The 27,926-nt window shown below is 36.4% G+C and overlaps 1 protein-coding gene across 1 annotated transcript; it reads left to right on the forward strand.

Annotated features, from left to right (window-relative positions):
• The first annotated feature begins 1,178 nt into the window (after positions 1-1,178).
• On the forward strand, positions 1,179-27,872 carry PLA2G4F (phospholipase A2 group IVF). Its single transcript, XM_026709691.2, is given in 21 exon segments — positions 1,179-1,604; positions 3,486-3,558; positions 5,256-5,392; positions 6,298-6,423; positions 6,892-6,932; positions 7,867-7,909; positions 8,714-8,780; positions 10,452-10,621; positions 11,156-11,269; positions 11,602-11,639; positions 12,976-13,111; positions 13,595-13,731; positions 15,964-16,186; positions 16,941-17,055; positions 17,428-17,565; positions 18,976-19,083; positions 20,682-20,876; positions 21,183-21,349; positions 23,667-23,853; positions 25,462-25,657; positions 25,659-27,872. Coding segments are annotated over 21 exon segments (2,568 nt in total). The 5' UTR covers positions 1,179-1,493; the 3' UTR covers positions 25,705-27,872.
• The last annotated feature ends 54 nt before the right edge of the window (positions 27,873-27,926 follow it).

Raw genomic sequence — 27,926 nt, forward strand, 5'->3', positions numbered from 1 at the left:
TACAGGATCCATGAACTGTTATGAAGATTAGTGTTACGTCAATAAACAATTGCTATATTTTGAACCAATCCCAGATTCTGAGTGGTTTTTATCACATGATAAGATTATTAATCACTATAAGGTAAGTAACTTGGAAATTACTTACTCCTGCTTCAACAGCAGGTAAGAAGCTGTGGCCACAAGTTCTGTGTCCAGCTATGGCCATAAGTAGATAAAGAAGGATCAGTGATGGCAATTCATGCCTTGATCATCGTGACTGCTGCAACATACTCTATATGTGGTTGCCTTTAAGATGATTTGAATGTATCAATGGATACAGAATTCAGCAACCAGACCTCAAATCGGGAAATCTGCAACTGTGGAACAACAACTATTTTGTGGCCATTATAGCAATAGCAATAGCACTTAGACTTATAAACTGCTTTATAATGTTTTACAGCCCTCTCTAAGCGGTTTACAGAGTCAGCATATTGCCCCCAACAATTCGGGTCCTCCTTATACTGGTTTCCAGGAGGCTTACAAGCCTAATTCAAAGGGCTACTTATCCCTTGTACAATGTGGTGTCCAATATATCAAGGGCTGCCTTAATATCTGTCCTTCCTTATTCAACAGCCTCAAATTCCATTCTGTGAAAGGTAAAAGAATTTGGAGCCAGAAGGCAGGTCTTCTCTAAGGTGGTTCACTCACTTATTAGGAAATATGTTGCCTTTTCTCCAGTTACACTTGTCCAATTCAGTTCTGGTCTTCTGGAAGGCACTGAAAACTATCCCAACAATGAACAATAGCCAACCTTTTAATTACATTCATTCTATTTAGGGTGTGTGTATGTGTGTGTGTGTTTACTTTTCGGAACAGCTAGGATCAATAGATTCTGTACAATGTCTCTATAATGCACCCATCAATAAATCGCCAAAATATATATTTTAGGGTGTAAAAATATTTTTTGATAAGGGTTGGGGAATGCTGTGATTTATTGGTGGGTGCATTATAGAGCCATTGTACAGAATCTATTGATCCGGGCTGTTCGGAAAAGTAAAATAAAATAAAGACAGATAGACATTCTTATTTGTGTACGTGCATTCGTGCGTGTACGATATAACACCTCGCAAAACGCCACAACGCGTGTACGATATAACACCTCGCAAAACACCGCAACCCTCCTGTCATCTTCAATTATCTCACGGCGCTCACGAATCCAAACTTCCGGGGAGGCGGCTGTTTTTCCGGAAAGGTAAAACCCCGCCGCTGCGAAAGTTGCCCAAACTTTGGAAGAGCAAGTTTTACCGAGAAGAAAGAAAGTAAAAAGGGGGCTCACGCCGCGTCCCTTTCGCCGTCTCCGCCGCTGAAGCTTCTTCCCAGCTGAAACCCCGCGCGCCAGCCAGAGCGGCCCCGCACTTGCTCTGCTGGAAGCCCCGCCCCGTCCCGTCCGCGCCCGGAGTCCTTGGGATCGAGAACCGCCGGGTCCCGAAGACGGAGGCGACCCAACTGTGGTCATGTTCCGCCAAACGCTGTTGGGCCGGCTGCCGCCCCGAATGTTACCCCTCGTGGCCGCAGCCCTCCTCGAAGGGAAGGAAAGGAAAGAAACCGGCCTCTATCACTGGCAGGTAATGTGGGCTGTGAGGCGACGGGCAGTTTTTCCTAGGCATAAGTCCGCACACGGGCTTAAGAAATTGGCGGCCGCATCAGTTCGTTTTCTTTCTTTCTTTCTTTCTTTCTTTCTTTCTTTCTTTCTTTCTTTCTGTCTCTGTCTCTTCCTCTTTCTTTCTTTCTTTCTTTCTTTCTTTCTTTCTTTCTTTCTTTCTTTCTTTCTTTCTTTCTTTCTTTCCTTCCTTCCTTCCCCTCTCTCTCTCCTTCCTTCCTTCTCTCTGCTTCCTTCCTTCCCTTCCCCCTCCATCGGTCTCTCCTTCTCTTTCTGTCTCTGTCTCTGTTTCTCTCTGTGTGTCTTTCTCCGTCTCTCTCTCTCCTTCGCTTTTTAAAAAGTTGAATAAAACTGAGTTTTTTTTTAATTTTAAGTTGGATAAAACTGAGTTAGCCTGAGGGAAAGGGTGTAAACCTTTAGGAGCAGGCAAAGGCTTTTTGTCTTAATCCGGGAGAGTGGATCATAACACAGCCGGTCTAGGTTTGGCTTCGCGCTTTATGTGAACTCACTTTTTATCTTGGCTGAAGGTTGAACCTTGAAGAAATTGACTGATCCCACTCCCCGTTTTAGGCGAGCGAGTTACAGGAACGCAGCCATTGATGAGATTCATTGATGAGATTCGCTACTTCTTTAGTTGATCAGGTTTTGTTTGCTTCTAAAGATTACATATGCTTCAAAAAGCGTAATCTTTACATCCAAAGATTATTACATCTTTAGACTTTAGAAATACTTCTGAAGGATTACATCTGATACAAATTGCGTGATGACTGCTGTTGAAGTCAGCGTGTCCAAACCTGACTTTGACTCTTCTACAGCCTCCACTTGTTCATAATTTACAACCTGTGTATTTGGAATACTTCCTTATGTGCCCGGCACAGTTTTTGTTAGATAAATTGGGCAGCTTCATAATCCCTCATAATTCATAATGTTCTATTCAGATTTCCTTCTTTTTTTAATACTGACTTCAATGAAAGCTACTTGACAATAGTTTTTAAGGCAGATGCCGCCCTAAATTGCTGCTGGCCTGTTAGTTTAGCCAGTTTCACTGGCATTCTTCTCAGTGGATGGCCAGGCACCAAAAAGGGGCTCTGCTATTCCCAAATAGAGGGGATGAAATTGAGAATGTGGATAAGGAGGCTTATCTTTTTTTTCCAGACCTTTTCCAGGATCATAAATGTTTTACTTTACAAAAATAATACTATATCTGGTAGTGCTCCGTGTTATTTCGTTAAAATGATTGACTAATCATAACTTTCATTATAACTAAGCAGTATATAAATGACAAAGTGTCAATCATACCATCAGTGATGGTATGAATGGAAGTATCCTTGAAGTTTTCTTAACAGCAGCATAGGAGTGGTTCGCCACTGACTTTTTCAATGTTCCTGTCTAGTTTCATAGTTTCCCATCCTGATACCAGCATGGCCCAACTATGTTCTTTACTGCGGGTGGAGAGGATTGCTTAAATCTGGCAAGATATTGCTATCTGCTGGAGCAAACTCTTGAGAAAAATAAAAGGTACAATAAAATATAATTAGAATTACTGACAGGAAAGTAAATGAATAAATCCAAGCAATGTCCATGATTATTGCAATACGCCATATAAATAAATGTCCTTGCCTGGGAATTTAAATAAGTGGATTTTAGAAACCTCTGAAGGGTATGTTGATCTATTTCTGCTCAGCATGTGCTCAAACTTTGGATGGTGTTAGGTAAAAATAGCAGAGGGTTGATATTGCATATATATCCATGTGTGTTATTTTCTACTGGGAGGTCAGTAAGATAATTAAGGTCACCAGATATAGCAGCCCTTGCATGTTAATATTTGGATGGATTATTTTTGCAGCGTGAAAAGTACCCTTATTACAATCTCACTGTAAAAGTCCTCAGAGCCAGGAACATTAAAGGAACAGATTTGTGTAAGTATCTGGAGACATTTAGTTTCTTATTTGGATGCACGTTTATAATATATTTAGTAGAAAAACCAACTGTGATCAGGGATGAACAGTTCCTTTAACCAGTAGTCCTAAACATAGCACAGCACATAGTAAGAGATGGGTATTTTCCTGGGATTTCACAGCTGTTATGTGACCTCAGAAAAAGGCAAAGCTTTTTAAAGAAGGATTAAGAGGTGTACCAAGTTTGCTCTCTGTGTGTGTGTGTCTTTGAATCTGTTTTTAATTTTCTCGCAATTACCTGCGCTAATTCCTACAGTGTTTTTGACAAGGCACTCAAAAGTGGTTCGCCACTGCCTGCTTTCAAAGGCTGAGAGAAAGTGAATGACTCAAGACCACTTAGCTGGCTTTGTGGCTAAGGAAGGATTAGAATTCACAGCCTCCCAGTTTCTAGCTTGTTGACTTAACCACTACAATCAGACTGACTCTCTGTTTATTTTTTGGGTAGTCTATACTTGCGCTGAAAGCTCTCTTTTGGCATAAGATCTGAAGTGTAGTATAGGAATAGGGAAGCATTTGTAGTCTGAAAATTGGTTGAACATGAAGGACGTCAGATACCATGTATAGGAATAAGCATGGTTATTCTCCTCTAAACTTAGTCTGGAACGTGAATATGGTGTAATCACCAAGAGTCAGCCTGGCTCAAAGCTATCTTTATCTTTCAAAAAGAAGTGCTAGGTCATAACTCTTTCTGGGAGTCCTGTCCCTTATACAGAGAATTTTTTTCCTAACGATGATGAGAGGCTGGCTATTTTCTTTTAGGATGTTCACACATTGTATATTTTTTAAAAAGTTTTTTTTAAGCTATGCCTTTTCCTGTAAGAATAATTTGACATTTAAGTACCGCAAAAATGTACCTAAATACAGAATAAAATTTATAGGTAAAAAGAGAAAAAAAAGTGAAGTGCTTTATATAAGTTTGATTACTTAAATATGCCTTTTTTCTAATGCTCAGGATAAGCCATGGTAAATATATAATAAATATAAGTATTTTTTCTCTGTAATAATAGAGTCGCAGTATGAGACCATATTGGTATTTGACTACTAAACATGATAATTTTAAAGAATATATTTTGAATGTTTAAGAAAATACTCCATTTTTTCATTCTACCTATTAAGAAGTCAGTCATCGTGGCTTAGAATACACAGAAAGCATAAAAAATACTAGTGAAAAGCAGTAGCAAAATCAGGGACCTACAATTGTGAGTGAATAAATAAAATTAATACAATCAATGCTTATTTAAGGATAATTATTTTCAATTGTCAGTAGGATACAGCTGAAGAGAAAAACAAGATACTGTAATTGACTGGATTCAAAACTTTTGAAAGGTCCACCAGAAGCAAAAGAGAAGTACAGTTCTCTCCTTTTCTAGTTTCAGGAAAAAATAATCTTACAGGATTTCAAAACTAAGCTTTAGTTTAAATTGAACAAAATCCAGACAAATGTGATATAGAAATTAATGCGAATTGATCCACCATCTACTTAGGCACAATTTTCAAATAAAATGTGGCTGAAAGTTACTTAAAATGGGATTTGAAGAGTTATCAGTTTTCAACTATCCTTTTAGACTGGTTTGTACAAATTAGGAAGGACCAAATGTAAAAGTGGATAAACTTTCCTAATCTAAAAATCCTGTCCATAATCTGTCCTTTTCATTTAGTGTCCAAAGCTGACTGTTATGTGGAATTGCATCTGCCAACTGCATCACCTATTATTTATCGAACTCGTGTTATTGACAACTCCAGTGATCCAGAATGGAACGAAACTTTTCAGTACAGGATACACGACGCAATCAAAGTAAAGGATTCCACTTTTGAAATGGAACAATAAGTAGAAGGAAAAAAAAACCTTATATTTTTGAAAAAAAAAATCCTAATAGAAAATTACATATCAGTAGCTTCCAATACATTCCTCCGACTTTGGTCTCTTGTGACTGTTTCTCACATTTATTTTTCTGCTACAAAGTTACTCTTGTTGCATATCATGAGCCATTATAACTAAGTCAGATAGTCCTAATCGGTCAGGGCTATTCTTAAAAGCAGAAGAAAGAATCAGAATGTGGTCTGTTTATCATAGCAACATTAACGCTGTGTTACACACACTGTTTCACCATCTCTTATTAGCCTAATGATTTCAACTTTCATCAAGTGCAAAACCACCTTACATAAGTGAAAAACCACCTAAACAAGGGAGAAGAATTTATTGCATATTGTGTCTTTTAGGGAAAAAAATAACAGAAAAGTTATTTAACACACATTTAGGTTTGCATTCTGATAGTGTCATATACTGTCATGATAGAATCAGTTCACTTAAGACTTTAATTTTTGCTAGAATCCAGAAAAAAGAAAAGAAAATGTTTTCCAAAGGATGATTTGCCTAGTTCCTCTTTAAACATACTGTTAATGTAGGAAAGCTTGCCTACTTCTAATTATATCCTATAATGCAGAAATGTAACGATTATGATTTAATTATTTTCTTGTTTTTATCCCACTTATCAAATTCTGTACCTGTGGAGTGGGATGGCATATTAAAATCAATTCTATTAAAAAGCCCAAATCTATAATGGAGTATGTAAATGGCAATTTTTATATTTTTAAAATTCAAAACATTTTCCTTTCCCCCCCGGAGCATTATACTGTACTGTCCTTAATGCACAACGTTCTTTCTCTACTTGTTATCTTTTGTCTTCTGGTTTTTTTTAGAACACACTTGAACTGACTCTGTTTGATAAAGATGTTCTTATAAGTGATGAGCTTACTTCCGTCGTGTTTGATGTTACAGGAATTCAGGCCGGCCATTCACTGAAAAACACTTTCAAACTAAAAGAGGTTAGTTTTTTTTTTTTTATGCTTGGAGAACCAAATGGGATCCCTCAATTTAGATGTTCCTTTGCACTATTTGGAAATTATGGAGCTCTACAGATTTTTTTCCTAAGCTCTCTATTGTTGGTAGCTTTTGGGTTGACTTAATTTTCAAGGAATATAAAACTGGAAATAATATCTTCTTCACTATGTGGGGTTTATTTACATTTTTTATTAACTTTGGAATTGATGTTGCACAATATATTTGGTAGACAAATGAAACTTCTGCTGGAATGTTTTTTACCGAAACCTTATTTTATCAAATTTATTTTAACGTTTAATCAGAGCAGCTTGTGAAAATTATGCAAATATGTTTTGAATAATGTCTAGTCCTTTAGTCATCTTATTATCATTATCATTATCATTAACATTGTCATTGTCATTGTCATTGTCATTGTTATGTAGTATAGTAATATAATACCTATTTATCTCCAGGATAAGGAAGAATTGGATGTAGAATTTTTTATGGAGAAAAGGTAAGGACTGTTGTATTTTCCAGTCACGTAGTCTAGAGTTCTAAATTGGGAAGTACTGTAATAAATTCATTAGTGCCTTGCATCTAAAAGATTAATAGGACTAATTAATTTTGAGGTTTTTCAAATCTCCTTTGGTTCCCCTCCCCTACAAAAGGTGTTTAAGCACACAACCTGAATAAAATAGAATTGTGAAGTGATGTCACACTTGTAAACAGAAAGATAGATGTGTTACTTTATTCGATAGGAATGGTTTCTGTGCAAAATCACCTCCTGATATCAAACCAAATAAATAAATTGGATAAGTTTATTTCAAATAAGTTGAAATAAATTGGCTTTATTTTGATCTTTGCCGAAATGGGTTGGAGAAGCAAATCCTGACTGATCTGTACGGGCTTAGTTAAAAAAAATCAGTGTTTGGCAAAGTAAAATAATAACACACAAATGCTTATTAACAATACCTTGATGTTGCCTGTGCAGATAAAACTTTGTGAGCAGAATGAAAAAAAACCAAACGGTTCTTTCCTCTTCACAGGCAAAAATAAGAGGTATCTTAATTGCTTGCAAAATGGCATAGAGTTGGTATTGAGATCTGTAAGTCTCCCCCCACCCCATGTTATTTTCTCTAGAGGAAAATAAATAGATGATTGGTCAATTTATAGAAAACAACCTTAAGGTTTCATTTCTGCTCATCCTCAGTATGCAGTATTTGCAATTTTGAAACAATTGTTAATGGCAAAATATCTGTAGGAAATTAAAGACTATAATTTTAGACTACAGGGTCTCTCATGAATCCTGGCTGGGACTTAATGGAATCATCATTCACAGCAAATAACTATCATAATCTTGAGATATAAATTAAAGAGTTCAAAAAGTAACAGAATAATTCATGTAAAATATTTTCTTGCTGTTCATTGTAATACTTTTATATTCATAGTTCTGATCCCCCTGGTGAAATTATCACAAATGGGGTCCTGGTGGTAAGTATCTAATAAATTGGAGTAGTACCTACTTTATAATTATCATTATTGTGGCATTGTAAAGTTAGGGCTTATAGTCTTGACAGTAGAATGTTTCTCAAATTCAAAGCATTTTTCATCTGCTGCAGCTATTAAAATCTTTTGTCAAGCGCTTTGAAACGTACAACATTCATAGTAAGAGTATTTTTTGTCATCAACAAAGGAAAACTTGCAATTTTAATAAAGCATGTCAGAATAGTAAATTGATTACAAAAACCCTCTCCAGATCTTTTATATCTTCACACTTCTTCTAGATTGATTTGTCTGTTCTGGAAAACTTCTGTGGTAATAAAAAAAAACCCTGGGACATGATTTATTTGAATAGTCAGTTCATGTAGAATGGTACTCTCATTAAGCTTCTCAACAAACTCAGTTGCTAAAAAAATATAAGATAAAAACCATTGCTTTATAAATGAATTTTCCAAGAAGCTGAATTATATTTCATACAGACACAGAAGTAAATATCATTTTCTCTAAAGTGAATATTATTTTATTAGGCTTTTTCCAAATGCAAAACATGGCATTGTGTTAGCTGTGCCTGATAGCTATATTTCTTTTTGAAGTGCAAAAAACATGAGAGCAGTGAATATTATTTTCAGTGATCTTTAAATACCATTAATTAGTGAGTGGAAAAACACACTCACTTTACGTTCCCAAGCATGACAACTCAAACTTTTTTTCTGCATTAATTGTTCCAGGACTTAATTGAATGGAGATCCAGTTTCCCAAAACAATATTTATTCCTTATTATATCTTTCCATGTAGGCTTATCCTTGCCTTCACTTGCAAGGGAGAATTAACAATGATCAGAATACAAAGATGAGAGAACATGGTAGGTCAATTTTGATATGTTTTCTCTTTCCTCATAATTTTCTGATAAATAATTCATTACTCTGCTTGTATCTAGGAACAGTGAATTAATAGAAGTGCAGCACTTTAAATGAAGGGAAAATCAAGTGTGGTGATTCTAAAAAAGAATCAGATCAAATGAAATATAATTTTATTGGTTAATAAAATTATTAAAGAAAGCAGGAGTGTGAATGAATAAAAATCAGAAGTATGTGTAAGAAAGAGAAAACAATTTGTGCCCAGTTACTTTTGTGGATATGTGAAATTTTCTTTTGAATCAAAGTCATGTTTGTTTCAATGGGCTACTTCTGTTTATACGTATGATGTAACTGGGTGAATCTGGATGAATTTCTTCCCCTAAATTTCCATCATATTGTTCCTTCTCCAATCTGTAAGATAGAGATAACCTTATTTTTCTATTTTATTTTGCATGAATGTGTGGTCTTCTTCAAGAATTTCCTTTCCTTTCCAGTTGATGTATTCTCTCTGGTCCACCATTTAGGAATAAATGAAATGCTATATAAACATGGAAGAGATATGATAATCCATTTATTTGAGAGAAAACTTCAAAATGTATAAACATGATTCTATTTTTTCTTGATTATAATACTTTTAGAAAGAAAAGTTAATGAACAGAATTAGCTTCCAGCTTTAATTAAATTGAAATGTTGTTTCTTTATTTCAAACACAATGAACATTTTAATTCATAAATTGTCAGTTATGTATTTTATGAATTAAGGTTCTGTATAATGTAACAGAATGCCTCAGGAAGCTTTTCTCAATCTTTTACCCTGAAGGAATATTATTTGAAATAATATTCAGGTTGTAGGGCACCCTGCATAAAAATTGCAAAAAAATATGAATACACTATACAATTCACCTTTAACCTACTGTAAGAATGTAAAAAATATTTTACAATGACAAGAACAACAAAGTGGCAGGCCAGCAGCCAAGTTGTGCCATGTAAAAATTCCCAATGTTGTGAGTGCTAACATTGTACAGTCTGAAGTTAGAAAAATGTTTCCCCACCCGCAATTACAATCTCTCATAAAACTCCTACCCACCTCTTTTTGACTCCCAGTTGAAATCCCAGCTGCCTCAGGTAATATCACACCCATTTCACCTTTAGTGGAAACATTTAAACTGTGGCTGAATGATGTGTCAGGAATGTATATTAATTAATGTAGGCATAGGGCAGAATGTTGGACCAAGTGATCCCCAAGGTCCCTTTCCACTCATACATCTATGATTCTATGATCAACTAAGCAGAGATTAAGATCAGCTATACAATATGCAGTAAGAGTGTGCCATTTTGCTCTTCCTTCTTTGGATTCCCTCCTCTTTATAGTCTATCCTTGTAGTCTGGATTCCCAGGAAAGAGGGGACTGCATCCCAGAGGACCAAGAGACAGCAAAGTTTAGATAGTTTGGTTGAGAGAAATATGGTCAAGATAGCTCCTCCCTAGAAGTTCTTAGAGAATATATTTAATGATGCAAGCAGTTGCTTTAGTTTGGCAAGATTTCTGTCTATAGGTGAGGGAGAATAAAGCAAACTACTCAGAAGAAACTTTGCATGTCTTTTTTTGTTTTTGGAGTCTGACAATCCTGTTTTTCCCCTCAATCATATATATTCTAAATTCTTACTGTCATTTTAGAAAGCAGTCAATTCAGGTTATTCCTTCCTGGATCTTATGAGAAACAGTTAAGTGAGCCATGCAAGCCAAACTCCGATCAGACCTGCGGGATCCCATTTGTCTTTCACATAGGCAAACAGCTGAACTCAAAATTGAACGTGGAGCTGGAAAGAACTATTACAGTCCTTCAGGTGAGGAACGGATTGCACATTCAGTTTTCAGGATGCTTACAAATCAGTGGTGGGATTATAAATGTTTTACTACTGGTTCTGTGGGCGTGGCTTGGTGGGTGTGGCATGGGATGGCTTGGTGGGCATGGCTTAGTGGCATGGCAGGGGAAGAATCCTGTAAAATCTCCATTCCCACCCCATTCCTGGGGGAAAGTTACTTCAAAATCTCCATTCCCACCCCACTCCAGGGAAAGGATACTATAAAATTCCACTATCTCCCCACCCCACTAACCTGCTTTTCAGCTCCGTTCTCCTGTGCAGGGCAACAACAAAGACCCAGCTGATCAGCTGGGACACAGGAGGCAGAGAATAGATGGGGCCAGGGCCAGTCAGAGGTGGTATTTGCCGGTTCTCCGAACCACTTAAAATTTCCACTACTGGTTCTCTGAACTCGAAATTTCCACTACCAGTTCTCCGGAACTGGTCAGAACCTGCTGAATACCATCTCTATTACAAATATACTTTCCATATGAAATATGCTGTGTCTGTTTTCAGGATGGAGTGAGTCCTGATTTGGAAGAACACAGTACTGTTCTTGGATCAGGGACGATTCCATTGAATTTACTACCTGTGGGAAAGGAAGTTGATATAACCTTACCACTTGGAAAGGTAACATTTTTTCTATTATAATTTATTTCATAGATTGCACCATCTAGTCAACAATTCATTTATTTATTCATTTATCAAATTTATGTGACTTCCCTCCTTAACCAATATATTCTGGATGGTGAACAGGAAAGTCCCAGTGAACAGATAAAAATCAATAAAAAGCTTATTTAAAATAAAAATAAAAATCTAACTGCATAGAGCACACAGTGTATTGTTATTCTGGCCCAGCCCTTGACAAGACCTTTGTAACAAGACCTTTGTAAAATTAATTACTGAATCAGTGTTTTTTTTTTCTTGTAACCTCTTTCTGAATCTTTTGTCTTTCCTTTTAGGGACTAAGTGTGGATCTAAAAGTGAAAGCTGAAGAAATGTGAGTGAATCCTTCTTTGCAGATGGGAGCTGGCTAGTACTTACAAACTGTCCTTGGACATTGCTCTAAGTCTAGGACTTCATTTTCATTTTTTTAAATTCATCCAAAAAATCAAAGAAAAGTCACTAGGAGCCAAGCAACGTTTACATTTAAATTATTATTATTAATATCAAAATATATATGCATTTATATTTAACTGAACACTAAAGATTTTGCAAAATTTCCCAATGTCACTTCTGTCAGGTTCCCAAGTGATGAAACTCATTTAAACAAGAAAAATGTGAAGTCCATCTTCTAAAGCAAATTTCTTTTATTTAGGTAATCACCAACTTGGCAAAGTCTGTTGTAATTCCAGATCTGACACAAACCGGAATTACACCACGTAATATTATAAATTAGAAACAACCCACAAAAGTCACATTCCCCAATAATAAGAAATCAACGTTGCCTGGTATCTTCAAACTCCACCTCCAGTCTCAGCAGGGACAGCTTCTGTTCCTGTGGGAAGCAAAATCACTTAGCCAAAACAATCCTCATAATCTAACCACTCCCCGCACCTTAAGAATGTGGCCCCCTTACACCAGCAAAGAGAAAGAAAGAAAAAGGAATATATGATTAGAACATAGAGCTAAATAAAATGACTACATATATGTCAATTTTGGGCTCGACAGCTACTTTGCTTGTCAGATAGATTTTCTGTTAAATCGATAGATAGATCAATAGACAGATAGATATCCCCTCTCTCTTCCCCATTTTCTCTCTTTCTCTCATTCTAATGTCCCATCCAATGTATATGTTTTTCACATTGTTTTTTCCTACCTTTTGAACATGGCCATGATTTAGTTTTAGGATTTTTAAGCAAGACCTTTGGGCTTTTGTCTTCTGATAAACTCCAGAAAGTCTTTTTCCCATTTTTTTTTACTTATACCTATTTTTGCTGCTTAAGAATCTTATCCAAAATGAAATCTTATTTCTAATAGTCCCAAATATTTAAAGTTAGAATGATATACAGTAGCACTTTGCAAATATATGCGTGTTGCTGTTAACTTGGAATATTTGTTACTGATGTTCTTTTATTAATAAACTAAAATGTTTATATGATTTCATTTAATCTGAGACAATAGTCGATTGGAGTGTATGAAATCAGACTATTGCTTGATTCAGTTCACTATTGTCTATCAGCGGATTTAGGAACAGGGATCTTTATAACTTTCCCATTTTCTGAATTGAGAAATAATTAAGAGATCTTTCACCAGTACTACTGCATGGAGTATAAAACTTTTAAAATAGATATCCTCATTTCCTTACCTCTTTTTAATACTGTTCTCTAAACTAGCACAAAGGATCTTGATGTACGTCTTGGTTTTGATCTTTGTAAAGAAGAGCGAGAATTTTTGGAAAAAAGAAAGAAAATCGTATCTAAGGCACTAAACAGCATACTCAAATTGAGAGAGGATCTCAGTACCAATGAGGTATGCCATTAATCAGAATTAGTGAAATATGTATACTCAGGGGTGGGATCCTACTGGCATAACAGCCGGCTCGGTGAGCGCATGTGTGCTCAGTACTTGTAAATCAACTTGTGCTGCAAGCAATAACCTCCTCCTGTTGACGCGCAGCACTCAGCTGTGCTGCGCAAGCAGCTAAGGTTGCTTTAGCAGGGAATAAAGGACAGCCTAGAGCCTGAGAGGGCGGGTGGGGTGGGTGGGCCCAACCAAAGCAAAGAAGATCTTCAGAGTGAACTGGTTCAGTGTCAGCTGCTCTTAATATAGAACCGGACCGAACCCTGTGTATACTCATTTATAATTAGATACAGTTTATGTGAGACATGACTCTCAAAAATACTACATTTGTAAAAGTTCTTCAAATATCTATTATAGTATATTAAAAAGAGGTGTTTTCATTGACTTTTACATAATAATTTGAGTTTTCTCCCCACTCCTTTTTTGGTTGAGGTACCTGTTGTAGCAGTCCTGGGATCTGGGGGAGGGATAAGAGCACTGTCATCATTTTATGGAAGTTTGCTTGGTCTTCAGCAGCTAAATCTTCTGGATTGTGTTACATATCTTGCTGGAATTTCTGGTTCTACATGGTATGTATCTATGGTAGGTATTTCTTATATTGAAACTATAATAACAATATATTGTTTTGATCTTTGGAGCATTTGCCAAAATCATGTGTCAGGTTTCTAAGTGATGAAATCCATTTAAAAAGAAAAGAGCAAAGTCCATCTTCCAAAACAATTTATTTTATTTAGGAAAGCATCAAATTGGCAAAGTCCATGGTAATTCCGGATCTGACACAACCTGGAATTATCCCACATTATCAGAAGTTAGAAACAACCCCCAAAAGTCACATTCTCCAATAGAAGTAATTCAACGTTGCTTCATGTCATAAATCTCCACCTAAAGGGGCCTGAACACGGTCAGCTTATTTTCCCATAGGAAGAAGAATCACCTGGCCTAAACAACTCTCCCTATCTCTACTCCTCCCCCCTTAGGAATGTGGCAAGCCTGAAACCCTTCCCCCATGACCGCCAAAGAGAAAGTAAGAAAAAGAATATATACTAAGCCTAACTAAAATGGCTACACATATGTCAATTTCGGGCTTGACATCATGTTTCATTCTACTGCTTAAATAAGTACATAATCTAAGTATATTATAAATATATAATCTAAGATTATTGTAAGATTCTTACCATAATAATATTCCTTTTCTTGTCTAACTATTCTGTGCCTTTATATGCACTATCTGCCTCTCCTTGGGTTGGAAAAACTTATTAATTTTCTTTGTTCTTAATGCATTATCTATTTATAACCCTATGAGATCTTTTGAAAAAGCAGATTTTTCAAAGTTTGGTTATCTTCCAAAGATTCCCCTATATTTAGTTTATTTGGAACCAGGGAACAGGGCCCTACCTTTGCCGGGTACGGCATCCAAGACCAGCCGTACCGCACAGCACAGGCGCGCCCGCCAGCGCGCCCCCCCCACCACCACCCCCTTTGTCCTTGTGAGGGCTTGGCACGCCCCGCTCCCGACGCCCTTGCTTGGGGAAAGCCGCTATTTTGCTCGAGAAACAGGCAGCCTTCAGACAAGCCCGCACCGAAAGCCCGAGTCAAAGACCCCAGAAACGCAGCCCAGAAAAATCCACGGACCCCGGTGGGACCGAGAGGGGGGGGAGGGTCAGGGCGCGGGGGACGGGGGCCTCGACCTCAGGTTGACCGCCCACCTCGCGCCCCACCCCGCCCCTGCGACGGCCAGCGGCGCCCTCGCGCAACACCCCACAGAGGGACTGCCGGCACACCAGACCCACCCCCAGCTGCACATGGATTCAGAATAAACAAGCTGGGTATAAAGAGAAGGCTGGAATGAACCCAGATCCCTGAAGTTCAAGACAAGTCTTGTTGGAGCAGGGCATGCTCTGAGTCTGCTTCCCAGTCTACTCTAACACAGCCTGATCACCTGTATTGAAAGTGTATGTAAGCATTGTGTAAAAGTGTAGCCTAGTTGGGCAACAATAGTTAACAACAACTTGAGTAGCCTTGTTGGGCATAGTGACCTGAATAGCCTTGTGGAGCCTTCTTGGAATTGTTGAAAGACATAATCTATCTCCAGTCTACAACACAGTCCTTTCAACAGTTCCAAGAAGGCTCCACACCCATTTGCACTACTCTGGTAACCCCAATGACACAGATAAGCCTCAACAGCACTCTAAAAGGATGCAAATGACCAGTTGTCTGCAAGCATAAATCCTTCCATTCCCCACCATCCAGTCAGAGCTGAAGAAGCTTCTTGAATGGGAAGCAAAACATCTTCAAAGAAAAACCAGAAAGTCCAGTTGTTTCTTGAAAAAGCAACTTTGGGATAATAAGACATGGGGATCCCCCGCCTCTTATGAGAAGTTTTGGACGTGGGAAACAGGTTTTCAATTACACTAAAATCATTTTCCTGTACTGTTTCAGAGTGTATCATCTAATTCTAAAGACCTGATTTTTTTTAAAAAAACCCTTAACATCAATCGTACATCAGACCTGGCAAGGACATTATCTTAATGTATCGTAAAAAGTGAATCGCAGATGTTTCTCAGAAGCTCAGTAGTAAACAAAGCAAATATAGGTATACCAACAAAAAATTAAAATAGTTGTCTGGATTAATTTCATTTCCTGTTAAGAATCTTAGGAGTAGTCTTTCAGCTCAAACATTATTCTTCAGGAGTTTCTTTTTTTTAAGAAGGCATTTGTATCTCTCCAGGATTTACATTTTTATCTATTAAATATCTAAGATCAACCTGTTGTAATGAATTTGTCATCATTTTTTTTTGTAGGTGTTTATCAGTATTGTATCAAGACCATGAATGGTCACAGAAGGATCTCAAGCATCCAATCAGCAATGCCCAGGATAAAATATCCAGCAGTAAAGTAGCAGTTTTTTCCTCAGAGCATATGAAGTACTATTTCCAGGAACTGAATGCTATGGAAAATGCTGGGAGGAAAGTATCTTTCACCGATCTGTGGGGCCTTATTGTTGAGTACTTCCTGCAACAGAAGGTGAGACTTATAAATTTGGAATCTTTATTATTTACCTTCTTAGCAGACTTAGTGTTTTAAATTCCTTCAAATTTGTTCCTGCTTTATCCATACTAATACTCTTTTCTCCTTGAAATCCTAAAACAAACAGATTCTAGTAGTTGTTTATAAAAGCACTAATCTCAAGTATCACTTCAATTCTGAACTGAATATTTAACTGATTGAAGGCATGATATAGAACATGAATATGGGGTGAGAGGGAACAGCTTTTACCTTGGAGTGTGTTTCTTCTTTTGAGGCAAGGTTTTGTCTATATGCCCAAAGAGGATAGAACAAGATGGATGGAACAAGGCTTTCTCATTGGGCACTATCTGTGGAAAAGGTGCAGATTTTCATTAGACACATTATGCTGCTTTACTTAAAAATGCTGACAATATTGCAAAGCCACTTCTAAATTTCCAGACACCTTTTCCATTTAAAAAAGAATATTCATAGAGAACTGGGGCTTTCTATCTAAATCAGAACAAGTGCTGATCATTAGTTGAGAAGAATCCTGTGCATAGGCATGATTATGAGCAATAAATCACTTTGATTGGACCTTCATGGGTGGACCTGATCTTTTATGCCTGACAAAAGCCATCTAATCAGTAGGAACCTATTGGGTGTATCTTGTTCTCTTACTGAGAATGTAGGTGTCTAATATGTATGCATAAGGTTTGAGCTCTAACTTCGTTGCAAAAATGATATATCCTGTGATTTATTTATTTTTGTTTAGGAAGACCAGTCAAAATTGTCTGACCAGCAAGAAGCTGTGAAATATGGGCAGAATCCCTACCCAATCTATGCAGCTGTAAATGTGAGGCCCAATGTTCGTGGTGATGACTTTGCAGGTATAATAAGGCAGGTGTATTTCTTTTTTATAAAATCTGCGGCAGATTTTATCTTCTAGGACAGGGCTGTCAAACTTGCGTCCCGCGGGCCAGATGCATCATGCACTGGCCATGCCCAGGCCTGGTTTAGCGAAGGGGAAAAAAGTTGTGATACATCATGTGACACCCCCGTGATGACATGAGTTTGACACCCATGTTCTAGGATGTCTTTAGAATTAGCAGTTTTGTAGCAGTTGCACAATATTCCATAATGGTCTTACTGTATAATTTTTATTCTAATGTCATGTGAATGTAAAGACTGGACTTTTGGCTTGAATGGGAACACGATGATTTTGCTTAATGTTTTCAGTATGCTGGTGTTTTTCTTTGTAGAATGGTGTGAGTTCACACCATATGAAGTTGGATTCCGCAAATATGGTGCTTTTATTCGAACAGAAGATTTTGATAGTGAGTTTTTCATGGGACGGCTGATTAAGAAGCATCCTGAGCCCAGGATCTGCTATTTGCAAGGTATGTATTTCAGAGCTTAATGTACTTAATCCAAAGGCAAATATATTCATAAAGCCCACTTATAAAGCTTTACTTCTGGTTCAGAGGAGTTTTATTGAATGACTTTTTCCAGGAGATAGTCTGAATTGAGAAAAACATATATTTGCAGATCATATTGGCAATGATACAGATTTGTTTGCTATTAAACTTATTTTATTATGGGCATTTATAACAGAGAATCTTCTGACAACATACTTTTATCTGCGTACCTGATAATATGTATATTGTATGTTGATCTTTTATGGGTGGGTGAAATCATAATTCTTTTTGAGAGTTGGCAAGAAGTGTCTCTTTTAGCTCTATAATTGTAAGATTAGCTTTCTCTGAGGCTTAGCCTTAGAAATACTTGTCAATATATCTAGTATATCCTTGGCCAATTGACATTCTATATCCCTTCTTCATTTATCCCTAAATGATATTTTTTATCATTTTATCATAGTTCTGAGGTAGGTTCATACACAGCATTAAGCCATGATGTGGTTTATTTTATTTCATCTTATTAATAAGCCATAGTTAAAATAAACTATGGGTTAGTATAGTGTGCGGAAATTAGCATGATATTAAAATCTGAAGTCTGAAGTCATTCTGAATACTTTTAGCACTTCAACAGCTATTATAAATGATCCTTCATCACCCTAATAAATTTAAACAAACCGGAAATCATTTTTCACATTTCCACATTATTTTATAACAGCACAACGATAGCCACATGTTTCTAATGGCCAGAATAGTAAATAGATGCTGTGTTTGAGAATAAAAACAATTTGTTTGAAGTAGAAGTTTCATTTCAAGCACTAGTGAAACTTGCACAAGTATTTATTTGATTTTGAAACTGTCCTTTATTAAACAAAATAAAATTCAATATGTGATGATGATGAGAGTTGTAATTCCAACATTTGGAGAATGAAGTTGAGTAAGAAGTATTAAAATTATACAGCTATGAGGGATAGATCTCAGATTAAACGTAATTCTTTATATCACTTTTTAAAAACTTGAATGTTTTACTTTTATTAATAATAGTTACCGGCAGACTTTTTGCTATCTTCTAACCAATAAATATAGCATATTTTATGCAGAAAGTGTAATCTGCATTTATTTTTTTAAGTGTAAACATGGTACACTAGGATACATAATCTTTTAAAGTAACCAAGCAGTTGGTTATATCCAGTTTCATTAACAGTATCTTTAAAAGTCATTTACTGAAAACACAATGTATTATAATCTTTATTAGTTTATCTTTGTTCCTTTGAAATAACCTTGCATGCTAACTGTTGAGGTTACAGAAGGACATGCATAAATTAAATTAAGATCTAGTTCACAGCAGCATTTACAACATGCCCAGGCTCAAACCCTGTTTTGTGTACTATGCAGGAATGTGGGGAAGTGCCTTTGCTGCTAGTTTGGATGATGTCTGTCTGAAGGTAGTTGGCTCAGGATTCAGCTTTCTGGAAACATTGGGAGATGTAGTCAAAGTAATTGGTAAGTAAGGCCAATTTGAGTACCAATTAATACTGTAATGCTAGATTTTATTTTTAGGTGTATGAACTTTTTCATAACTATGACTTTGCCATGGAGATGGAATGATGTGAATGATCCAATCAGAGTGGAGGTATATACCTATGAAATAGCTAATCCTTTTTTTTCTATCAAGTAATCCAAACAGAGCTGGCTCACCCCCAAAAGCAGTTCTGGCCTTAGGATTTTGAGAAGAACAGAACTACTGCTCTAAATAATTGCTCCCATGTTTGTTTTCTAATAATTGTTTCTTTATTTTTTCATTCCACCTTTATTATTTTTATAAATAATTCAACATAATAATAACTCAAGAACATACCTAATCCTCCTTCCTCCTCCTATTTACCTCACAACAACAATCCTATGAGGTGAGTTGGGCTGAGCGAGAGTGACTGGCCCAAAGTTACCCAGCCAGCTTTCATGCCTAAGGCAGGACTATTGAGGAACTCACAGTCTCCTGGTTTCTAGCCTGGTGCCTTAACCATTAGATGAAACTGTTAATTTTGTTTCTCTTTATTTAATATCATTCTTGAAAAACTGCTCCCCACTTCTACCCTTTTACCTCTAATTCCCTCCCGCCCCCATGCTGCTCAACACACAGCTGAAACTTGACATATTCATTGTTTATTTTTCACTATTTTTGAGGAGAACTTTTTCTTGAATTTGGGGGTTATAATTTTGGGTCATGTTTTTACTCCCATTTTATCTCCCAGAGGATTTTTGCTCCTATTTCTTTTACAGTTGGCCAAAGTGTGTGTGTATGTGTGTGTGCGTGTGTTGGGGAGAAAGTTGAAAGTTTAGTTCCAATTCTTAAGATGGTTGGGGAAAGATGTTGCCTTCCTAAACCCAGAAATTGCCATCCCTGCTTATGAGGATAGCAATAGCAATAACATTAGCACTTAGATTTATATACCACTTCACAGAGCTTTACAGGCCTCCCTAAGCAGTTTACAGAGTTAGCCTATTGCCCTCAACAATCTGGGTTCCTCATTTTACACATCTTGGAAGGATGGAAGGCTGAGTCAACCTTGAGCCGGTCAGGATCAAATCCAGAAATTGCCAATCCCTACTTATGTGGATGATACAGCTAAAATCCAGTTATTGCAGTCCCTCATAAAAATCTTCATATTAGTTCAGTATATATGTTGCTTTTCTATCAGCTTTCTCAGTACTATGAGGAATGTATTTTATTCAATAATAAGAATATACTGTTTTTAGTAATAATAAATACACGTACTAATAATAAATAAATACGTTTTAGTAAGATATTCATGAATATGAATTTTATATCCCAGAGTAGCCTTTAGCTTTGATTCTGTCTTAGAATCAGATCCAAGCTTAGTGGATCTGTTAAACTTCCAAGACCAGATGAGATCAGAAAATCATTTGCTCACCAAAACCATTATAAAGGACCCAAAAAATGTAATGCATTTTATTCAACAATGTAATGTAATTAGTGCTCATAATAGTTGAAATACCTCATTAATTATTAATCTCTCACAGGGTAGGTGCAATGTAGATTTGAATTGTTTAACCATGTTTGGTATTGTCCGTGATTACAGATGACAGTCGACGATTCCATTTCCGGGATCCTATGAGATTGAAGACACGTCTGGTTATACCAGGTGGTCCCTTACTGCAGATTTTCCAGGACTTCTTCAAGTCTCGTATAACTGCTGGTGAAACATTTAATTTCATGCAAGGTTTATACCTCCACAGAGATTATATCAATCTCAAAAAGTTTGTCATCTCAAAAGGTAATTTTGGATTAGTAAGCCTCCATAGGTTTGTGGTGTAAAAATTATGTTTTGGGATATGTGTGAATGAATAGGAGGAAGAGAGCAATTTGAATAACACAAGGTTTTCAAATTAAATATGAAATACATGCACATTAGGCAATTAATATTATTAATGAGATAAGTAGATCTAAAATTTAGCCAGTCACTCCATCCCAATATACATAACTTTCACTCAGTTCTAAAATATTTTAGATTACATAAAAGGTTGTAGTTTTTGTGCCATTTCATTGGTCAGACTAAAGTATTATTGCTTTTTCCCCCCAGAAACACATTTAGATGCTTTTCCTAACATGTTGACTCCGATGGAAGAGACTCTTTACTTAGTAGACGGTGGTTTTTCTATCAATTCTCCCTTTCCATTGCTAATTCAGCCTGAAAGAGATGTTGATGTGATTTTATCATTTAATTATTCTTGGGAAGCACCATTTGAGGTAAGATACATAAACACAAGGGGAATTTTTCTTTGCTCTGGCCTCTGTGTGAAATTTCCATCCATACCAAGGTGCTTCATCTCAAGATCCATCTTCCTTCAAGATGCTAATTTTATTTTATACATATATTAAGTTGGATTAAAGTTGGTAATGTAGTCCTTGACTTACACAATCATTTAATGATCATTCAAAGTTATAACAGCACAGAAAAAAGTGACTTATGACCATTTTTCAGTTATGATCTCTCCAGCATCCTCATGATCATGTGATAAAAATTCAGATGCTTGGCAACTGGTTCATATTTATGACCGTTGCAGTGCCCCAAGGACATGTGGTCACCTTTTGAAACCTTCTGGCAAGCAAAGTCAATGGGAAAGGCAGATTCACTTAACACTGGGTTACTAACTTATCAACTGCAGTGACTCACTTAACAACTGAGGCAAGGAAGGTTGTAAAATAGACAAAATTCACTTAACAAAAGTCTCATTTAACAACAAAAATGTTGGGCTCAATTGTGGTGATAAGTCGAGGACTACCTGCATATATATATTAAACATTTTGAGTTGCACTTATTTTTTCAAAAATATAATTGAACACTGTAAGAAAAATATATACATAGAAAAAACTGCTATTTATAAGAGAAAAGAGTAGAATCAGGTGAATAAACAGGAGATATATGGGTATCATTAAAGATATTTTTTTCAGTATTTCATGGAGTGATTAAAAGTAACTGAGTATATTATATTGGGGGAAAAGGATGGGTATTTTTATTGTTTTAAAAACTTGAAAATCACTATTAAACTGTAATCATAATACAAGTATCAGGAATAATGGATGATAAATTATGTCCCTAGTACTAATTTTATTTTTTTGTAATATTTTTATAATATACTTTTAATTAATTTTCTAAATTAAGGAGTCCCATAAAACCAAAATATTAAGACTTCTAGAGAAGAATCCAAATTTTTAATGTGGTAGAAATCCATATATTAAATGGCAGTCCAAAAATTGCTTCCAAGTTAAATTAAATACAATGTTAGATTTTCTTTAAAGATACAGTGGTGTTATCAGTTCCATCATTGTATCTTGCAGTTCTGTTGGGGGAGGAAGGCTTGTTGGCATTTTTCACATGTTTTCTCTTTTGCTGTAGCCGCTTGGGAATTAAGGAGGGGGGTTGTCTTCAGAGATAGAGCCGACTCTCTTCCAGCCAGTTCCAGTCTGGTTCCAAGGCCGTCATGCCCTGAGAATGAACTGTTATTGTCCTAGCACCTCAGCATTCTCAAAACATCCTTGTAGCATCACATTGACTGCCAGTGGACTGATCAGGGGGGTTGGATTTGGTAAATGAAAGAATTTCTTTGTGCTTTGCGCGGGACCTTCAGATTCTGCCTTTACTGCAACCACTTTTTCTCAGTAAAAGAATCCTTTTGATTCAAACCAACGGAGTCAAGAACAGGGGTATCCAACTCAATTTCATTGAGGGCTGCATTAGGGTTGTATTTGACCTTGGAGCCAGGGTGGGTGTGGCCAGGGTGAGCATGGCCAGCTTGCCATCACTCATGTTGAGGGTGCCTTTGGTGGCCCGAGTGCTCTACCAGCAAAAACCGTTTTCGGCTGTAACAGCCTCTTGCAACCCTTTGCCAGCAAAAATGGCAATCGGGAGGCTGGTCCACACAGGCTGGTCCTTCACTGTTTCCAGGTCGGTCCCATGGGGCAGATCTAAGCATTCTGGGGGCTGGATCTGGCACCTGGGCCTTAAGTTTGACACCCCTGTTCTAGACATTGAAGTCTAGTTCCACAATTTAGCCACAATTTAACCACTGTCCAGGAAGATGCATAAAGTATCTTTGTAGCATTACACATGTACATAGCCGGTTCAGTATACTTTATAGGAATATACGATTTAATGAAACATTAAAAACATAGCAGATTTTTAAAAAATAAAGTATATTAAGATTTTAGGATTTCTTTTATTCTAGTATGAATTATTCTCCAGAACTGTTGAGCTTTACGTACAGTCACTTTGTGCACCTTTTCTAGCTTAGATTTACAGGAAGTACTCAGAGAATAATCTATATTCTAGTTATATTTTGATTTAGGAGAATAATATTGGTTGAGTTCTCTCTATAGGCAATCATTACTGTCAGAATCATCACTTTAGAAGGCAAGTGATTGTCAAAAGACACATAATTCACATAATAGGTGAATTGAAGTCCTTTTAAAAAGTCCATTACTTTCTTTGGTGGATATTGGCTTGGTATTCTGGTCAGATATGGGAAAAGACTCTAATAATTGCTTAAAAACTGCATGACTACAGGTCTTGGAGTTAACTGAAAAATACTGCAGAGAACGAGACATCCCTTTTCCAGAAATAATTTTTAATAAAGAAGATGAAGAAAGTCCTAAGGAATGTTACCTGTTTATGGATGCTGAGAACCCAAAGGCTCCCATAGTCCTTCACTTCCCTCTGGTTAATGATACATTCCGTAAATACAAAATGCCAGGTATGAAAACTTTAAATTTTTAATGTATCCTGCTATCAATTATAGCTGAATGTTGGATTGGTTGAATATTTTGAACTTAGACATTGATTTTGTCTTAAATTTGTTGTACAAAACATCGAACACTCTATTTGGATGAGGAAATAAACTGAGCATCATCACAGCATTCTTTTATAAAGTTGCAAATTTGCAAATCTAAGTAGAAGATTACTGTTATGTAATAAGACTCTAATTTTACAAACACATGCATATGTGTTATGTCTCACCTTTCCAAGGAAGATGAAAAGTCCCAAACTCAACAAATACAGGCAAGCAAGAAGATTCAGTATTTACAGAGTTAATTCCTTTATACAGACAATGTTCTTGGCAGTATAACAAACGCTGTCTGCCAAGTCGGACAGGATAACCAAAAGAATTAATCACTAAAGCTTTCAAGAAACAAAACACACCGAAGCCTGACAGAAAATTAACACTTTGTCCCGTACAGAATTTCCAGAGAAAACACACCCACTTTTATCCCCTGTGGGGTATGTCTCAATAACTCAGCTCACTTTCTGATTCGCCCACGCCTCCTGCGTTGCAGCTCACACTTCTTCCTGCGATGCTGCCTCAGATCAAGCCAGCATTTGTCTACTTGATTCCCTGTCAGAGGCTGCTCCGATATGCCCTCCTCCTCCTGATTAGTCTCAGGCTGTCCCTCTCAGTTATCTGCTGAAACCTGAGGTATTATCAGGGAGGAAGGCATTGCCAAAGAGGAAGGTCCTGGGGAGGAAGGCATTCCCAATTCCTCCTCCTCATCTTCCGAGTCCTCTTCCTCTAACAACGCAGGCTCAGGCATTGGAGCCACAACACATATGCATACATACACTCACACTCACACATATACACACACATCTATAAACACACATGCACACAGTTGCAAGTGTTATTAAATAAGGCTCTCGTAACAACACCCTACATGCTGATTATGGATTTAATATTTCAGCTGTTAATTAATGAGATGGTATATCATGCTGGCCACATGAACATGCAAGTGTCTTTGGACGATGCTGGTCTTTCAGCTAAGAATCAGAGAGGAGTACCATCTCAGAGAGTTGGCCACAACAGGACAAGGGAAACTTTCCCTACTTTTTTAGTTAATTAATGAGATGTTCCAAAGCAACATCTTCCAATCTTTGATGTTCAATTGATATTGGAGTATAGCCCCCATGATCCCATCTTCATAATGCTGATTAGAAATAAAAATTGTAGTTCAATATTTGGAGAATTGAGGTGATGAAAGGCTGTTCTAAAAGCACCAGTATTTGCACATTATCCCACATACCTTTAAACATTGTGAACAAATTTGTTCTACAAAGCAGAACCACATATGGCTCACGGGGGAATTGCTTCCTTACAAAGAATGACGTTAGGAGATTTTTCACAGGGGTGATTTATAAACGAAGTGTACTTGTACTGTACTTTAATCAGGCACATCATTGTCTTGTTCTACTTGATTAAACATGGTTGTCCATTGAGTGATAGATCTAAGCACTGATAATATCCTGCTCTCAGAGCAAAGCTATCATTTAATGCTCACAGAGTATATATTCTTCCCTCCATTATTTACAGGAATAGAACGTGAATCAGAAGAGGAAAAGACTTTTGCTGATTTTCAAATTGAAGGAAAAGATTCACCATACAGGACATTCAATTTTACCTACACATCTGATGAATTTGACAGATTAGTACAGTTGAATTGCTATAATGTCCTTAACAACATGGATGCTATTTTGAAAGCATTAAGACTGGGTTTAAGCAAACGAAAGCAAAAAGCAGGACCTAAGTGCTTCTTTGAAAACTGGCTGTGAATGAATTTCCGTTGTTTATGGAAGATTTAAGAAGGCCTAACAAACTTAATATCCTTTTATGAAGATTGCAGATTTATTTATACCATTGGATTAAAGAGTGCTATTATATATTGAACAAAATCCAGAGACATATTGTGTCAGCTGAAGCTAATTATTGGGTAGATGTACAGTGAATTTATCAGCCATAGTTTATTTAAAAGTCTCCTAGAAGTTCATTTAAGACATTTCTTTACTCATGTGATCAATGGAGATCAATGGAAGAAACTCTAATGGAAAAGTTTCTGGTTTCCTGAGCTTCCCATGATCAAAATGTGAAGAAAACTAAATGCTGAATTAAATCCATCTTTTATTTTATAAATGAAAAGGGTTCTTCCAAAAGTTACCCTTCCTCCCTCCCAAGATGGCAGAGGCAGTCTTCTAGCTGAACTCCACAATTTTTGTTTTTTAATTAAGAAAAGAGTACAATTTTTTTTTATTTATCTCAGAAGTTATTACTTTCAAGGAATTTTGATATAAAGCTATATTTATAAAAAAAATTATGGTAGCTTTCAGAACCCATTCTTACATAGGTAGATATCTCCTGAGACAATGATGTGACATGAGGGGTAGGGAGGGAGAAGGAAAGTTTGCAGTCTAGCTTTGGAGAAACCAACCTAAGGAAAGCCTTGAAACAGTTAATAAATTGATTTGGTTCCAGAACAGGACGGTGTGCCATTAAGGATAAAGAGAAAATGGACTGACAGGACCCTATTTGAAAAACAGAATGTCATGAATTTCTGTAATTTTTCCTGTGAGGGAAAAGTAATTCTTTAGTAGGAAGAAGAAAAAACGTTATTTGAATTAAATGTTTTACTCTTTACTCATTTTGTTTAAGGCAGTTTTAATGGTTAGCAAATCCTATGAAATTATGAATAATCAAATTATGGTTGTGATTTGTGGCAATGCTATTTATGTCAGACTAAGGAGTGCAATTAGTATTCTTTGAAGATGGAAATATTTGAAAAAACATTCATCCTATCAAGTGTAATTTTACAGGTGGTTATTTTAACCAACTTTTGATTCTTTCTTTCATTGGGAAAGAAATCTTGACACTTTTCTTGAAATTACAGGAATTGATGATTTTGCTTTTCATAAGAAGCCTTATGTGTTTTCCACAAAGATTTGTTCATTTTATTACTAAAATTACTTTTTCTACATAATAAAATTATTTTTATATGCCAAATTGTAATTGTGAACATTTGATGAACTTGAATTTTCCTTCAGTGGATTTATGTCAGAGTTGTACAGTCTGAAACCTTCATCCTGCAAGTGGTTTGAGGGCAATGTGTTAAATTCTTCTGGAGTGTGATTGTGCTAATTATATTTGATTTTAATTAAATGCAAATCAGATTTTGTTTTTGTCTGGGTTCTACCCAATAGATTTTGGAATAGGGCTCCCAGCAAACCAATCATAAGCCAAGTGAATATTTTTTCACTAAGAAAAAGCTGAGCATCCTTGATGTATTTTGAAAACTATTCTAACTACAGCTTTTAATGACTGTATTCACCTTTGTCAGTAATAGACATTACTGTTCAGGTATGCTGGCCTGTGACCCAGTGAGATTTGGGCACCTGAGACTGTGAGCAAATACTTTTTTTACAATAGTCAATCAATGATTTAACTTGGTGAATCTTAAATTGGAATAAACAGACAGTTAATGCAAAAAATAAAAAATATAAAAGATCAATTTTAATTATCTTAATACTGTGGGAAGGATGCTTTTTACATTGCTGTGCTAAACATTTGTCTATCCATTCACAAGTTGGCAGAAAACTATAGCAACATGAATTAATTGCTTGTGTTACCTGTTCTATCCTGCTTTTATTGTTTTTATTCTAATACAGTCCTGGCTCCTGTCTGCTCCCTCAGTATGTTCCATGCCTCAGGGACTTGTAATTCAAGAACCAGTTTCCCTTCAGTCAGGAAGAACATGGCCTGTATTGAACCTTACTGCTTAGGGACCTGTCAAGGAATTTAATAGGTGTGGCAACTGCTAACAACAACAAGAGAACAACAGCAAAATAATATGTTCTCAGATGCCATCATATGTTTTACTTGTGTCACTGCTTTGCCTTCTTGGGTTAATTCAAATGAATTAATTCATTTTTATACATTTAAATATTCATACTGCCTTTCAGTGTTTATGCAGTTTTATTTATGCAGTTCTTTGTAGCTTGCTCTATTCA

Source organism: Pseudonaja textilis, chromosome 1, assembly GCF_049901715.1.
Source record: "Pseudonaja textilis isolate UNSWEBS1 chromosome 1, rPseTex1.2, whole genome shotgun sequence".
Classification (NCBI taxonomy): Eukaryota; Metazoa; Chordata; class Lepidosauria; order Squamata; family Elapidae; genus Pseudonaja; species Pseudonaja textilis.